The sequence below is a fragment of the Rhizopus delemar genome, genomic scaffold (genome assembly GCF_000149305.1).
Source record: "Rhizopus delemar RA 99-880 supercont3.25 genomic scaffold, whole genome shotgun sequence".
Classification (NCBI taxonomy): domain Eukaryota; kingdom Fungi; phylum Mucoromycota; class Mucoromycetes; order Mucorales; family Rhizopodaceae; genus Rhizopus; species Rhizopus delemar.
Genome location: NW_027137850.1, coordinates 46,873 through 63,732, shown reverse-complemented (window position 1 = coordinate 63,732; position 16,860 = coordinate 46,873). Strand labels below are relative to the sequence as shown.

The following is a 16,860-nucleotide window of genomic DNA, read 5'->3' as shown; positions in this document are numbered from 1 at the left end:
TCTTTAAGTTTGGCAAAGACCTTACAAACAATGAAAAGACCCAGCAAGCCAAGACACTTAATCTGTGGGAACCCAGTTTTGCTCATGATTTTGAGCCACTCGATACCGCCTGTGGTTGTCATGCCTGTAAACGACCTCATAACAAGGCCTACATCCATCATTTACTCAATGCTCATGAAATGTTGGGTCCTATTTTACTCATGAGCCATAACATCTACCAGCTGGATCAATTCATGACTGCTATTCGAACAAGTATTGAAAACAATCAGTTTGAACAGGACAAGGACAGATTTATGAAATACTTTAGTCACGCTATTGAAGTAGATGGTATGAAGAATCACGTAGATGAAGTGGATAATGAATCACTGGGTGTTCCATTGAAGAAAAAGAGAACCGTTCTTTAGAATTACTTTTGTAAATAATATTTATAACAATTTTTTTAAACAAAGTTAGATTCAATCTTCCATCCAATATTCTTGTTTGCATAAAAAGGTACAACAACACCTAACTCATTGTTGGTAGCAGAGATAGAATAATGTTGAGGAACAATGATATTTTCTTCCTTGACAAGCGTGACTTTTTTATCTTGAAATCCAGCTTTTTGAGAAAGACCATAGAATTGTCTTCCATAGTGACAAGCAAAGTTTTCGAGTTTATCGAGACACCCAATTTCTTCAAAAATTTTTGCGAGATAGGGAAGCACTAAGGGTGTAGTAAAGACACCTGCATTGGAGCGAGGACCTTCCTTGGCAGAGACAGGATGAGGAGCCGAGTCTGTACCTAAAAAGAAGCGAGGATGTCCAGCTTTGACAACGTCCCGTAAAGCATCTCGGTCATGAGGATATTTAGCTACAGGCTTACAAAAGTGATGAGCTTGACCGGCCCAATCATCCACAATCAATTGAAGATGATGCACAGTGATGCTGCAGGCAACCGTATCACCCAATCGCTTGACCATCTCGACAGCTGCTTGTGAGGTAGCATGTTCCAGCACGATCTTCAATTTGGGAAAAGCACGATGAATCTTTTCGAGCTCGGGCAAGAATTTTTCTTCGGCATTCATCACACAGATATCCTTACCAGAGTCACTGGGAATTTCACCGTGCAAGTTGAGGACAAGTCCCTCGTCTTCCATGGCCTTAAACACAGGGTAATAAATCTCGTAAGACTCGATGCCGTTTTCACTGTTGGTTGTTACTCCTCGAGGATAAGATTTGACACCGGCAATGCCTGCCTTAGCTGCTTTTTTGATTTCCTCAACTGTCAGTTCGGGTGATAAATACAAGGTCATGTAAAAAGTGACGTTGGGTGCAAGTGCTTCTAATTCAGCCTTATAAGCAAGGGCTTGATCGGTTGTTTTAATAGGAGGTTGTAAGTTGGGCTAAATCAGGTGTCAAAAATACATTGTATTTGCAAGATTGTATATAAATCTACCATCACATAAGCAAGAGAAACACCACCTTCTTCAACCTTGGGAGTGACCATACGCATCATGTCACCTTGACGAAGGTGAATATGGAAATCACATGCAGAAGGAATAGTAATGGAATTAGACATTATATGTGTGAAAAAGAAGGAAAGACAAGGGAAAAAATCTCTTTTGATATGAGTTGTATTTTTGACATCTCCGACTTTTTTATTCAGATGTCAATATTTTGTTTAATCGTTGGCTCGTGTCACTATCTAGAGGATACTTTTTAATTTTTGTTAAAGCATCCTTGATTCTCAAGTTGGAGTGAGCACTGGATTGAGTTATTTTTAGTAAGTGATTTAAAAAGCAAATTATGGTTGAGATAGTGATATTGATAGAGAATCCACTTGTTTCTGCATTCAAGTATTTACTGTCCAATTTTGGAAGCAAGACATCCAAAAAGACATCCATTGATTGTAATACGTTGGATAATATGGTAAGGATATCAATTACACTCGATTGAGCAGTGTTTGTGGGGCTATTATAGACAAAGATGAGGTGATTTAGTAATTTCTTGATTGACTTTATGATATCATCGACTGTGGCATATTTCAAGAACAGCTTCAAGGCATTTAGACTTGTAATTTGTTTAGAAGCAACAAAATCTGTACTTTTCTCAAGTAAATCATTTAGGCTGTTATCATAGCATATATGGACCAAGTGCTTCAAACCTAGAATAGCCTAGTCAATATACACACATACACACACAAAACATTATTATGCTCTACCTAAATTCTTTTTTTCTTTTTCATCTTCAGGAATGCTTTCCAGGATTTGCGCTTCATATAAATCATGTACGCAGCTATTTGCTACCTCTGTCAAGGTAGAATCACAGGTGCTTTGTACAGCAGGTAATTCATCAAACACACCTGACAGGATAATCGGCAAGATTCTCTCACCATACTGATATCGATCTCTGGGGTTCCACTGACATAACAAATAACCCAGGCTTGTGAATAACTGCTGTCGAACAAGGGGAGAAGCATCATAAATCAACGCAGGCACAATTCCTTGGTGAGATTCATCTGATTCAAAAAGCAGTGGGAGCCCCTTGGCCGAGGCCATCAGGACACTCTGGGCGGACCGGATACCTAAGGCACGTATAGCGATATGCTTATGTGATAAGAGTGGTATGACCAATCGAACCATGCGATCGCACGCATAATCCACTTCTTGAGCATAAGCCGTAGAAAACAGAACGATGCATTTACCAGCCAGTTTTTGCAGCTCAGGAAATGGATCCCTGACAGCCGATTGAATCACGTTCATAATGAGATCGGTCTGGGTAGGGTGTAAATCGAGCAATTGGATACATAGCTCCATCCAGGCTGCACGAATTTCCTCTGTTGGTTCTTTGGTGGCATCAAGGCGGTACAGAATAGTGTTTAGTAACTTTTCTAGCGTTTCCTTTTGTGTTGCTTTGTTGCTATTGGCTTTAACTAAACTTTTCCGATTTTAACAATCTCGAATGTGTATATGATTTGGGGTTTATACCTCTTAAAGATTTGAAGGGATTGTTCACGTACAGTCTCAATTTCACTTTCTGTACAAATCAATAAAGGATCTACTAACTGATCAAGTAATTCATTGGCAATCAAAGAATCCTTGGTGGATCCAACACTCTTCTTTATTGCTTCTATTGCACGTCTTTTGGCGGGTCTCTCCTTTGTGCTCTTGTCAGCTAATGTCAGCAAATAAGGGCTCACAGTCTGTTCAGGGTAGGTAAGTCACGTTGTGTCAAAAAAGAAATGGAAAGTTACGTTTATTATTTCCTGTGTCTCTACAGCTATCATTTATCTGGTTTTTGAGAAAAGAATAGGTGGACTCCGCTCTCTCATGACAGAAAAAGTTTGTTATTTGAACACTGAGATCAAAAATTATGCTTTTTATTTTTGCTTTCTTTAATATGACAACGAATAGACGAGAAGAACTTGAGCCATTAGTATCCCATCGTAAAGATAACTGGCGTTGGTTTGTTTTGCTTTCGTTTTCCTTCTTTTCTTTTTCAAGCGCTTTAATGTTTGTAAGATCCCTTTTGGTGTTCAAACGAAAACTCTGAATGCTTTTATTAGGTGGATTACGTTTGCACCTTGTTTGTACATCTTTATTCATTATTACTTTCAAGATGTGAATGCTTACACCACCAATGCCATAAATCTTTTATCTTCCATCTACATGCTGATTTACCCTTTTGCTATTCAGTTCACTTTCAAATATTTTGAAGATTATCCTATATCTGACCGAGGAAGTGGATTAAGACGAGGTATCTTGATCGGTGCCATTCTCAATGCAGCAGCAGGATGTATACGATGGCTTGGTGCTATAGCTTCCCCATTTGGATACTTTATTCTCTTTTTGGGACAAACTATAGCTGCACTCGGTAAAAAAGATGAATAGAAAGTGAGAGTGAATTACTTAATTTGGATGTAGCACAAGTGTTTATGCTTCCTATTCCTCCACAACTAGCTGTTGCTTGGTTTCCAAAAGATGAGATTAATATTGCTACCTCTATCGCTGTATCTGCTAATAACTTAGGCATTGGTGTTGGATGTGCTTTGACACCACTCATGGTTCAACAATCAACAAGTGAAAGAGACATACCCAATTTATTATTGATTCAGGTACAGTTCACTGACTTCCTAGTATTTATTACTCACACCAAAAAGTTCATTATGTGTCTCTCTGTTCTTGGTTTAATATGGATTTCATTTAAAAAGTCACCACCTTATTGGAGGCAGTAAAGTATCGACATACAATGCAAGAACGGGAACCTAACTGTTGTGAATAGTATGATGATTGGCATGAACTCAGCTGAGCAATCTATTAAACTATGGAAACAAAAGGAATTCATTTACATGATTGGCGCCTATGGTATCATCATGGGAGGACAATGCGCCATTATCACCTTACTTGCACAAATCCTCATACCACCTTTTCGTCTTGTGATGAATGAAAAATACATAGGCGTGCTGGGTGCTATGATGTTGTTGGGTGGTTCCATTGCGAGTATCTCGGTAGGTTATTATCTCGATAAAACATTGAAATATCGTAAATCGTGTACTTTGCTCGCTCTTTTCTCCGCATTGACTTCACTAGGACTATCTGTTTCTATAGAAGCAAGTTCTTTAGCAGGTGTTGTCATCACATGGTAAGTGAACAAGATAATACCTCCTGCGTGTACTGATGAGGATGATTATAGTATTGGATTTGGTTTTGCATCTTATGGTAAGGAAGAATAAAAACAAGATACTTTACTTATGGATGATAGCCATTGCTCCTGCTATTTTTCAATTTGCTAGTGAATTATTCTATCCAATTAGTGAAATCATACCAACAGGCTATCTTTTCACTGGAGGAAATATTGGAGGTGTGATATTGGTTGCTCTGATGGGCTGGAGTGAAGACCGTGACAATCAATTTTCTATGCGGTGGCCAATGAATTGTTTAACGATGGCCATGTTTGCAAGTGTTTACATGATGTATCAAGTCAAAGGAACCCTAAAAAGAACTGCCCAAGCAACTCTTCATACATCATCACGCTAGATTACCCCTTTATTCATTCTTTGCTCCCCCTTCCTTTCCTTCATTTTCAATTGATAAATTTTTTCTCTTTTTCTTTCTTTTTGACTCATGATTTACTCTTACATTATCATCTTTTGGTTTGTACTCACGATGAATACAATTCGCAGTGAGGAGTGTGGTTCATATGAAGAAGCAGTCAAGTTTTGTAACAGTGGTCTGCCAATATCCTCATTTGATCTGACGATGAGAATAGTAGGATGCTTAAAGGACAGCTCAAATAATAAGGAGCAAAGAGAAACCTGTATCAAGGCACTGCATGATCCTAAACTTCATCAAATAGAATGCGAAAGACTTTTAAAGTGTACAAAATAAATATATATTTTTTTTTATTATTTTTTAAGTGTATTTAGTATTACAAAAAGGGGAGGGTGGGCTTCTATTACCAAGCATCAAAAGGAGGTAAAGGATTAGGTGATTTTATTGAATCTTCATTTGATTGCTGTAATCGTTCCAACAAGGGAGGTGAAGTAGGCTTTGATTCCTTTGTTAAATTGATGGATTGCTCAAGCTTTTGTCTTGCTTGTAGTCTATTTCCTGGTCTATTGTATAACATTTGCTGTTCTTGCTGCTGATGTTGTATCGGGCTGCTTTCACAACCCAATTCACTCATCTTGAAAACAAGCGAGTCATCATCATCCAACATACTCCCACCCTTTGTCTGTGGTCCTCCTCCTGCTCCAGGTGGATTACTCTCTTGCTTTAATGGTTTATTATTTGTTAATATATGCAGGTCTTGATGATGAAGACCATCTTGTGGGTAGGTTGAATAAGCAGACATATCACAACTTCTCTCATCGTCTAATTTAGCTATTCCCAAAGCATTATTACTGTTCGAGATCATTGAGCGCACTTGAGGATAGCTTCGTGGTATATGTACAGGTGAAGTAGTGGAGAATGATCTCTGTTCGACGTGTAAAGGAGAAGGTATAATCGGTTGATAAGATCTACCTGTAGAGGAAGTAGAAGAGACGGGTGATGTACCAGAAACAGGATCCTGATTGTTATGATTCGTATTATTGGCAGCCATCATCATACTGGACGATAAAGATTCAGAGAGTGAGGTATGCGTATCTCGTAAATTTTGAAAATGGGATAATGCCGCCTTCTTGTTTGTAAAGATCGATCCGGCAATGCTGCTGGTCATATCAGATCCAGTGGAGGTGTCAGTTGATAAGGGTGTTAAACTGTTACGCTGCTGAAATAATCGATGCTCTTGGCTGGGTGTCATCATCTTGACAAATTCTTTTAGTTCGTCTTCTTCATGATTAGAGATAAAACTATGATCACTCGTTCGAGAAAGTCGTCTTATGCTGCCAAGTGATGGAGAGTCAGGTATTTTACCAGTTGGACTGGATTTATATTTATCGAAACTGGAAGAAAATTCAATTTTACGACCAAATGAACCACTGTCTAGGCCTTGTCTGCTGCTACTACTACCAGCAGACGTCATCGGTTGCCTAGATACAGCTGTGGTTGAAACTAGATGATGAAGAGTGAGAAGAGATGATTCATGCTTTGTTTTATGCTTACAAAGAGAATCAGCTTGTGGAGAGGAAGATAAGAAGGGTGACTTAAAAGGCGATACGGTAAATGCAGCAGAAGCACGACGACTGGAAGTAAGTGAACTGCTACTTTTTGGTCTACCTACATTAATCTCTCTTGGTCCCCTTGTGGAAGCTGAAGAGGATTCCTTTGGGGTGGCCGCTCGAGGTTTTGCGTATTCTTCTTGGTATTTTGTCATTGTGGGTGTAAAGAATTGCTCGTCCATGTCAATGAATTGAGCACTCAGATCTCTCTCTCTATCTTCCACTTTAAAATCACAGTTACGTCGATAGGTCACGGCCAGATTGAAAGTACTGCGAAACAGATCAGCATACACACACACATATAATCATTTCACCTACCCCATGGGTGTAACAATATCAGAAAATTCATAGTGACTTGTCGGTTTACGTGCGTCATTTTCTAAAATGGTGGAATCTATTATTTTTGTTATTCACTATTCACTCTATTTTTTTTTTTTTTTTTTCCTCTTACCTAAATGAATTTCAGAATTATATTGTGTATTTGGATTTGAAGATAGACGATAACCAATAGATAATGGATTTGATTCATTCGATTTACGTATTTTACGATAAAGTTCATAAGTTGGTAATAACCTAACGAATGAGTGCAGTGATCTAAAAAACAGAATGGATCGCTTATATAAATTAGGCAAGTCAACAGCATAACCAGAGGGTGATCTATTGTTATTTACTAATTAAACGAAACTCTCTCTCTCTTCTTTTTCTTTTTTCTTCTCTTACTTTAGTGTTAAAACCCAAGTCTCGATTAATATACGATTTACACGAAGTACATCTACACAACCCCATCTAAGATTATCATCAATTGCAGACAATGTTTGGTTGGTTGATAACTTTGAAGTATCTAAATAAATATCTATCGTCATTGGTGGCACTGGTTGATCCGTAATGGCCAAACTTCTCCAATATTTCAAATCTTCCCGCAGCAATGCAATATCTTCAGTTGCAATATTAAACTTTTTAATCATAGTCAGCACAAAAAAAAAACACACACACACCCAAACAGTTGACTGATATCTGCTTACCCAATTATTTGATTTTTTAGTTGAAGAACCATATCCTCTTGTACTCGTTCTTTTCGTATTCGATGTACTCAGACGTCCCTGGACAATAATTTGGGCTGTTTTCGTATAAAAGTTCTAAATGATAAACGTATATCAGTCTTTTTTTTCCTTCTCCTTCATTCTCCTTTTCGTAATTTCAAAGCATCTTTTTACTCAACCTGTATAATTTGTTCCAATTTGGAATCCCTTGAAGATGTAAAGGATGTTGCTGAACTATTTGAAGCATTTGGCTGGTTCACGTTATTAGACGACGAATGCATAATAAAGCAATAGTCGCATATAAGTTGTAAAGTTGAAAAGGGGGATGGAGACTTGATAAAATAGAAAAGAGAGTAAGTCTTTGCTTTGATTTTTTTTGTTATGAAAAGAAAGTTTTTTAAGCAAGTGCTCGTTTAAAAAGAAAAAGAAGCAAGAGAAAAAAAAAAAAAAAAAAAAAAAAAAAAAAAAAAAAAGGAAAAGGATTTGGAAAATTTATGCTTTGAGAAACAAGATACCTAAAATCACGTGGTACAACTGATAATGCGTATCAGAGGAACAGTCCATATGAAAGAGTCATTTAAAGTACGCGTGCCAAAAAAATAAAAATAAAAGCATACGCGAATTTTAATTTAGGCTTTGATAATAAACATTCAATAGTTCGCGTCATCAAGTCTCAAAAAAAAAAAAAATATAAAATACACACATAGTTCTTTATGACATTAAATCTATCATAAAGGATACATTATGTGCAAGCATAAATAAAGACTTCAAAGCTTGCAAGCCCATAAGATGATGATGCAAGATAATATTTACAGTCTTTAAAGTGAACTCAATAAATTAAAAATAAAAAATATTTATAAATCAAACAAGAATAACATGTCTACTATTCATTCACAATACTTTTAAAGTACTCATTATTTACACCATCAAAACTTTATGCTATCTTAAGCAATTGTATTGTGTATTTACAGTATTTTGATCTAAAATAAAACGATTTAATAAAATAAATTAGACACTTTAAAAGGTAAAAGAGACGAACGCTAAATTTTTTTGAGACAAGTGAACAAAACAAATTAGACAATGCAGGCTCTTTTTGTAGACACATGTTCAAAAAATGTTGACGAGCAACCCCATATGTTATTGTTCAAAGACTTACACTGTATCTGGGATTAATGCAGCGGTAAATACAAAGGACTATTTTGTCTTTTCGTCGGTTGACTAGTACTAGCTGATGGTGATGGTATATCCTTTCTTTTAGAGCCGGTGGAGAGAGGTTTTTTCGATCTGCAGAAACGTTCCGGTCTTTCACTATTTGCACACAGGCTAAAAAGGATATGTCTAAAGTTTAACGTAGCAGCCATGTCATGATTCCAAAGACGACGAAGAAGAACTTTAGTAGTAGCTTCTATTGTACTCGTCACAGCCTTTAAACATTATTGGTTTTTGCACCTGAGTAGAAATTATGAAAACTTGTTATTTTTTATTTTCTTTTACTTGCATATAAAAAGTACCTAACTTAAAATGCCATGACGATCTGCAATGGGATACTTTTCTCTTTGATATGGTCTAGGGTTTTGTACTATTTTTAAACGTTTCGAGTTCACTGTTCTGGCAAGAAGGGCACAGACTAGAAGTCCGGAACTCGTCAAGAAGGTACACCTGGAAGCCTTCTTTGGCTAGCATTCTTCTCATTCCGACGCCTCTAATGGGTTCATGATACTTTACCTTTCCTGCCGACCAGTTACCAAGCATTAAGATAGCATCATTCCCAAACCTCTCTCTAAGCTTCTTGGCTAGCCGTTTGTCTGCTTGTTGCTGATTGATGAAATTTGAGAGCTTCATTTTTCTAAAGGGTAAAAAACCACCGGCACCCTGATCTTCTGCTGCAGGGCGATCTTCATTTAAGTAGTACACTTTCATGACTGGGGTGACTTCGGCTCTTTCTTGAAGATACTCGACAAACTTGTCTTTGTTGACAGCTGAAGATTTGAAATGGGATAGGAAAAGCTCGGCTGCACACTTCAGCTCTCTTCAAGTTGTTCCTGAGCTTCCTGAGTTTTCTGGATTTAGTTTCGATTGCTTTTTGGTTGCTTGTATGTCGGTAAATCATTTTATTTTCAACAGTGCTCTTTTCATGCATGCAGCAAAGCAAGTCTCGACGGCCAGGATCAATTAATACACATTTGCCAATACCAGCCAACAAATCTTCTTTTCCTAACTTCTCAATATGCTGGAATTCGTCTGCTTTAATAGACTTTGGCTTTCCGCCACTGCTGTCACCTTTCTTCTTTGTATCTTGGTTTTGCTTTAATATCGACACATCTACGCCATCTGTGTATATCGTACCTCTAAACTTCATGAACTTTCTTTCTCCTTGTGGTTTTATCGCCTTTGATGTAACATTAAGAACGGCTCCCCATACTACTTCTTGATCCAAGTGGCCGATGATGGAATTCTTCAAGATTTGAGCATTTAAGATATACGTGTCAATCGTCATGTATGATGGTATGAAGCCCTTCCTTAATGGAAAGCAATTGAATGATTTATTTTGAAGCGCTTCGCACATGCTTGATAGTCTATAGTACGATTTTATGTGTTTGAGAGGGTTAGCTTTACAGTCGTAATAGATCGAGCCTTTCGCAAATCGATAATCCGTGGAATATGAGTCAAAAAGATTACGGATTTTATTTAAATCATTTGAGGAAGAAAACTCTTTAGGCATATCTTCAACGATTCTTGACGATATAGCCAGCTTGACCTTGCTTATCTGCTCTGTTATTGTCTTTACTGTTGCCTCAATCTCTTTCTCTGTTCCCCGTTTTTCTTCATCTCGATTTTCAGCACCTTGATTCTTTCGTTCTTCTTTAAGAGCAAGTTGAGAAACATTTGAACTTTGTTTCCGAATTGAACCTTGACCCCATTCAGATAAGCAGTGACGATCTTTACCACTTCATAAGAGGCTATCTGATTAGCATACTTCATATTAACTGGCTCGTACGAACAGCATTGAAAGTACTGGTGTCGATAGTTGAGTACAAGCCCTTTGTAAGTTCTTGATTTTGTCAAAGCTTTCTGTTTGTATGGCTTGTAGTTATTGAGGAGTGACAAAAAGACTTCTTTAAAAAAAGCCAAAATTAATGAAATTCTCCAAGAGAAACGCAGGGTTGTTTTCCAGTTCATGAATAAAAATGTACTTCAAAAAGGAGAATGTATGTGACACAAGGGTATGAACATTAGCTACAAGCGTCTTGAGTAGCGGGATATATTGTGGCTTCCACCCAATACCAGCGATTGAACTTTAACTGCTATGGCCTTTAGAGGCGGTTACATAAAGAAAAAGATAAATTGACAGCATTTTTTATTACTGCTGTCATTTGTGCTATCATTGTCTTTTGACAACATATTGTCACTGATAAAGTGGAGTTAGAACGATGAAACAATTCTATGTATAACCTTATACTATATGATATGATGAATAATGATCAAATAGTCCAGTACTTTATAACATAATGTCTTGATGATTGAATTATAAGCTCTGTTCCTCTTAGACATTATGAAGAAAGTGCTTATACTGTTGCCATTTCAGATGCAACACTACAAAGATAATGATATGTGTGCATACAGCCAGTTGCTCAATTACATTGCACTCTACAGCAAAAAGTAACGAATGACAGCATGACAAAAAACCCGTCTACAAAAGGAATCTGAATTGTCTAATTTGTTTTGTTCACTTGTCTCAAAAAATTTTAGCGTTCGTCTCTTTTACCTTTTAAAGTGTCTAATTTATTTTATTAAATCGTCTCATTTTAGATTAAAACACTGTATAAAAAAGCTAAAGCTTTTTTCCGCTTTCCAACACTATTACTAAATTTGGAAAGTCATTTACAACACTACACCCACATTAACTCCAACACATCTCAACAAAAACATCACGACAAGCCTACAATGACGGCAGTTAGGGGACCTTATAATAAGTCTTCACAACGTATTCCTCTTACTGACGACCAACTAGAAACTCTTGCGAAGGGTTTTATTGAACATCGCAAGACCGTTCCTTGTCCTCACTGCAAAATTCCTACGGTCTTTCGTACCAAAGGTAAAAGCAAAGCCACCAATCACGAAAAAGAACATGAATACCTATGCACTGTTTGCAGTCGTATAATGCATGCTGATGACATGCTCGCACTTGTTACCCGTCGGAATGACATGGAGGAGGATTCTCAACCCCCAACCGTTGTTCCTCAACCTCAAGTTACTTCGTCTCAACCTCAACTACCTTCACCATTTCCACCCCAACTCGAAATGGGCGCTACACCAGATATGCAAACGCTATTCCAAATGCTCATGACTCTAACCACCGAACTCCAGCAAGCTCGAACTGAAATCGCAAAACTCAAGGAGCAACTCAACGTCAAGCAACAGCATCAACCACCTCCAGTTTCACCCATAAACTTGGAGGATGATTTCCCGGCCCTACCAGTATCCAAGTACCAATCAGCTCCTTGGCACCAACCCCAAAAGGTGTTGTCTCTTGCACAAATAGTTTCAAAAAACCAAGAGAAACGTGAAACTACAGCTGCTCGTTTTTTCCAAACTCCTTCTACTACTCAAGGCTTCCAATATCTCTATCTCCCCACTAAGGCTCGCATTTCCCTTGGTAAACTTCGCACTACTTTCAAGAAACTGGGTGTTAATAATGGCCGTCTTCTGGACCTCCACTATCCCGATCGTAACGTTGTTGCTGTACTGGTACACAACGATTATGCTCCTGAATTAACAGAACTATTAACTAAAAAAGGTGTCAAACTCAACACCACCTTCGACCCATGTGCTGCAAGCGTGCTCAAAGATCCAAAATATGCTACTGACACTCTTGAACAACGTCAACAAATTGCTCAACAACTCCACAACCAACGGGTACAAAAAGCCCTGGTCCATATCCGCGGTCCCGCCAAATTTGCGGTGGCTCGTTTCTTTGCTCACAAGTCATGGATTACAAAAACACAACTTGATGAAGTCCTTGCAACTGATCCCTATTTTGCTCACTCCAAGGATCCTGATACTGAAGACATTTTTATCACTGAAGACAATGCCTCCGTTGGTTCTGCTAACTCCAGCATGGAGGAGGACGACCCCCTTACTACGAGCTCTCAATGAGTGGTATCCCATTGAGAATGTCACTTTTTAATGCTACTGGTCTCCCTAAACAATCTATTTATCCATTGATAAATATTGCTCAAAACTCATCTTTACTATTTATTACTGAAACTTGGTTACTATCTCCAAACAAATATTCACTTCCATCTTGGAAACAATTTCATACTTATGGTGTTCCCGTCAACTCTTATAATCTACATCGTGGTCAACTTGGTCTAGCTCTTCTGGTTAATCCGGATTTCAAGCTCCCAATTCATCACATTAACCATGTCAATACTCTATTGGCTAAGTTTACTCTATCAATTATTATAAATTCTAAATTACTAATTCACTGCTTATATCTTCCTCCTTCTTTAGAATCAGCTCAAGTATCGGAAATTCTCTCACTATTACCTCTGGACTATCCTACAACAAACAAGACTATTATATGTGGTGACTTCAACTCACGTATTGGTGAACTAGTTGGTGACAGCAGGTGGAATACCAACGGACGAATCTTTCGCAATTGGATGGAAGCTCATAATTTGATACTATGGAATCAATGCTTGGCCTTTGGACAACCAACAAGTTATACTTATCACGGCACCAGTATTATCGACTACTTTCTTAGTAATACCGACCTGGATAACCCGGACTTAGCTATTGAAGATGGACTTTCCTTGAACTCTAACCACATATTCATGACTTTATCCTTTAATCTACCTCCAGCATATGCATCTCACAATCTATCTACTGAGATCCATAGACCGCATTGGAATCTGAAGAAACTCAAAAAATTGGATTGCAGCGACAGGTATGAGTCTGCTTTCAAAAATGGCACTACTAGTCTTGTCGCTCAATCGGACGATGATACTGATGAAATTACGTTGATGTATATGGATGCTGCTAGTACTTATATTGAACAATACTCATCTGCACTATGCCAAGCGATCTACGACTCACTTGATGAAATATGCGGGAAAAAGGACACTAATGCTGACGTGTTTTTAAAACAATTCTGGACTACTGAAATGACTTCAGCTTTCAAGCGTAAACAACTTTATTTTAAAAAGTGGAGAAAGGCGAATGGATTGAACTGTCTTAAATATTGGCTAAAACACCAAGAAACAGGTGCATTATTACGACGTTTGATTCAGCAACGGCGTAGGGAGACGTGGAAACAATTTTGTAGCAAAATGGCAACTGGTGAATACACAAAAGCAATTGCCCGCTTTAGTAGGATTCAAAAAAACAGGACAATTAAGCTCTCCTTCTCACCTGAACCAGGCATCAATCGTGCTCCAGCTGACGTTATGGCCGACCATCTCAAAGGTATTTTTGCCGGACAACTTCTCACCTCAACACCTGCTCTGGATGCATCTCCGACTTTAACTAGCAGCCCTCCGTTTGATTTAGATCTATGTCCCTTCTCTTCTGATCAAATCCATGAGACTCTAAAACAACTGCCTCGTAAAAAAGCTCCTGGTATTGATCACATATAGACGGAAATGTTATTGCCTCTACTTCCTACGTTGGTCCCACAGCTTCTGCATCTCTTTCGTGTCTGCTGGCAATGGTCCTACACTCCCCTCTCATGGCGAGTTGCACAGGTGGTACCGATACACAAGAAAGGCTCGAAAACTGACCCGGGAAACTTCAGACCGATTAGCTTAACATCCACTTTTCGTAAATTGTTTGAAAAATGTTTATATCCAAGTCTCCTAGAACAAAGCCCTGCTCTTGATATTGCACAGGGTGGATTCCGTGAATCTCGCAGCTCTTTAGATCAAGTCCAATGCCTCATAGAAATTTGCTCTATTCTTAGGCGTAACCATAACTCCTCCCCTACACTGGCCTTCTTGGATATCAAATCAGCTTATGATACGGTTGATCGTTCCTACGTTTGGAGTGAATTACAATCCCATCTTTGTCCTGCTTTACTAGGTATCCTCAAAAACCTCTTTGACCATGTCCAAATGGAAATTCTACTTGATAATCGTGTATCTTATCGCTTCTCCCCAGTTACTGGTGTACTTCAAGGTTCCATCCTCTCACCTTTCTTGTACTCTATATACATTAATCGACTTCCGTCTCTCTTAAGGCAACCACTTCTACTTGATAACTCGTTTTCTGGTGACATTGTGTCCGACCTGACTCCATCTATCAATTGTCTACTCTATGCAGACGACGTTGTCCTTATTGCCAACCCTGAGAACCTCACTTCTTTACTGCAAAAATGTGAAGCTCATAGTTACTCCTTAGGTTATCGATGGAACCCGTTAAAATGTGTCATAATTGCTCCTACTAGTGATGTTAAAACTTATCAATTATATGGTACTACTATACCCAATGAATCCTCTTTCTCATACCTGGGTATACCTATCAAACCTGGTGGACTAATAGACTATCCTGCCATGATCCAACACAATATCAATAAGGCATCTCTCACAATGAACCAACTTGCTGCTATTGGTCTCAATTCTAAAGGTTTTCCACCTTTATTAGCATGTCGTTTTTACAGCCAAATGGTCCGTGCTCAATTAGATTATGGTCTTGCAATTAGTCCTCTCACAACTAAATTTATCCATCAACTTGATACTTTCCAAAACCAATGTATTAGGCGTATCTTCGGCGGTCATTCTAGGTCTTCAGCACAAGTCATGCTTCATCTGGTCAATCTCCCATCGATGCGAACTCGTGTTGCAGTCCTTCAAGCACAGTATCTTTTTCGTAGTACTCATTTACCTGACGATACTCTTCTTGCTCACCTGCTGCCATATATTCAATCTTCAACTAGCCACTCTCACTGGTACAAACTGGCTAATACTCCAATGTGGAAACCTCTCTGCGGACCAATCCTTGATACTTTAGATAAAAAGAAATTTCTCTCTCTTCGCACCAAATTCTTAGCTGATCAATTCCAAAATCTATGTAATAACTCTGATTCCATCCTGTTATCTTCTACTCGCCCTACTATCCAAGTGGATCCTATCCTTTGGTTACCGATGACTTGTTCTGAACGTAGTCGTGTTCTTCGCTGGCGTCTTGGTTGGCTACCTGGTGGTAAACCTAAAGAATGCATCTTCCACCCTTATCATAACTGGAGTCGTCGACATGCTTTTGACTGTCTACAGATTCATCATCGTCTGTACTTGCCTCGCTCAATTGAAGATCCAATCTCTTTCCTTCTTAATTTGTTACCATTACATAAACCTCGTCCTACTGCTTCTCATAGCTGGTTTACTCTATGGCCTATCCTTTGTACGATTCTCCATGAACTGGATTATTATTTTCATGATGAATGCCCTCCTCCTCCTGTTGATCCTGGTGCCAAGCTGTTGAATTGGTTATCCAAGTAATAGTGTGAGTCTTTCTGGTACTTGATCGGGTTTGTATTAAATTTGTGTTTCTTTATACTTTTCCTTTCTTCCTCCTCTTATATTTATTCATGTTTCAAATAATTTGCTCTTTTCTTTTTCCTTTTCTTTCCCTTTTTCCCTTCTTGTCCCCTAAGAAGGTTTTTATTCTCTTACATTCATAACTGGCTCGGGCAAAATTGCACACTTCGTTGCTACATGCTCATTGCCATAAAACTTTAAAAAAAAAAATAATAAACTCAGAATTTAATAGTATAAAAAAGCTAAATTGTAACTCTGAGATTGACCTTATTCAATATCCTTTTGTTTTTATTGTGTGCTAATGATGAATTGTAGCATAATTGTTTAAGAATAATATGCAAATTATGCAAACAAATGTTTGAGAAATGGGATTTCTTACTGTGCATGAATATAGTGTATTCTTATACTACATCACACAAAATTGGCTCAAAGATTACAACAAAAATAATCATCATAGAATTACAATAGCTTAAAAGCAAAGAATACATATCGAATGCTTTATACAAGTTGATGAGGTATATAAAAGACTTCCTCTCTCTTTCTCTCTCTTTATAAGTAGAGAAAATCCATCTCATTTGAACCAACAATTTTCTTTCTTGGCTTTAAAGTATTCCGTAGTCTTTTATAAATATATTCTTTCTTTCGCT

The 16,860-nt window shown here is 38.0% G+C and overlaps 7 protein-coding genes across 7 annotated transcripts; 3 read left to right on the top strand and 4 right to left on the bottom strand.

The window, feature by feature from the left end:
- Nucleotides 1–439: 439 nt before the first annotated feature.
- RO3G_17039 (dihydroorotase, homodimeric type) lies at nt 440–1,557 on the bottom strand (the record flags this gene model as incomplete). The annotated part of the gene is made up of 2 exons (XM_067671623.1): nt 440–1,381; nt 1,435–1,557. The coding sequence occupies 2 exons, from the start codon at nt 1,555–1,557 to the stop codon at nt 440–442; spliced, it is 1,065 nt and encodes a 354-aa protein (XP_067527628.1).
- A 631-nt stretch (nt 1,558–2,188) lies between these two features.
- Nucleotides 2,189–2,536, bottom strand: RO3G_17038 (uncharacterized protein; the record flags this gene model as incomplete). Its single annotated transcript, XM_067671622.1, has 1 exon — nt 2,189–2,536. One exon carries the CDS (start codon nt 2,534–2,536, stop codon nt 2,189–2,191), a length of 348 nt encoding a protein of 115 aa, XP_067527627.1.
- Nucleotides 2,537–3,155: 619 nt separating this feature from the next.
- Nucleotides 3,156–5,014, top strand: RO3G_17037 (uncharacterized protein; the record flags this gene model as incomplete). The annotated part of the gene is made up of 7 exons (XM_067671621.1): nt 3,156–3,193; nt 3,392–3,442; nt 3,544–3,851; nt 3,902–4,208; nt 4,260–4,619; nt 4,671–4,696; nt 4,740–5,014. The coding sequence occupies 7 exons, from the start codon at nt 3,156–3,158 to the stop codon at nt 5,012–5,014; spliced, it is 1,365 nt and encodes a 454-aa protein (XP_067527626.1).
- Nucleotides 5,015–5,432: 418 nt separating this feature from the next.
- On the bottom strand, nt 5,433–7,604 carry RO3G_17036 (uncharacterized protein; the record flags this gene model as incomplete). Its single annotated transcript, XM_067671620.1, has 4 exons — nt 5,433–6,909; nt 6,958–7,033; nt 7,091–7,212; nt 7,360–7,604. 4 exons carry the CDS (start codon nt 7,602–7,604, stop codon nt 5,433–5,435), a joined length of 1,920 nt encoding a protein of 639 aa, XP_067527625.1.
- A 1,972-nt stretch (nt 7,605–9,576) lies between these two features.
- Nucleotides 9,577–11,231, bottom strand: RO3G_17035 (uncharacterized protein; the record flags this gene model as incomplete). Its single annotated transcript, XM_067671619.1, has 3 exons — nt 9,577–10,010; nt 10,296–10,627; nt 11,140–11,231. 3 exons carry the CDS (start codon nt 11,229–11,231, stop codon nt 9,577–9,579), a joined length of 858 nt encoding a protein of 285 aa, XP_067527624.1.
- A 393-nt stretch (nt 11,232–11,624) lies between these two features.
- RO3G_17034 (uncharacterized protein) lies at nt 11,625–12,836 on the top strand (the record flags this gene model as incomplete). Its single annotated transcript, XM_067671618.1, has 1 exon — nt 11,625–12,836. The coding sequence occupies one exon, from the start codon at nt 11,625–11,627 to the stop codon at nt 12,834–12,836; it is 1,212 nt and encodes a 403-aa protein (XP_067527623.1).
- A 1,487-nt stretch (nt 12,837–14,323) lies between these two features.
- On the top strand, nt 14,324–16,174 carry RO3G_17033 (uncharacterized protein; the record flags this gene model as incomplete). Its single annotated transcript, XM_067671617.1, has 1 exon — nt 14,324–16,174. One exon carries the CDS (start codon nt 14,324–14,326, stop codon nt 16,172–16,174), a length of 1,851 nt encoding a protein of 616 aa, XP_067527622.1.
- Between the last annotated feature and the right edge of the window lie 686 nt (nt 16,175–16,860).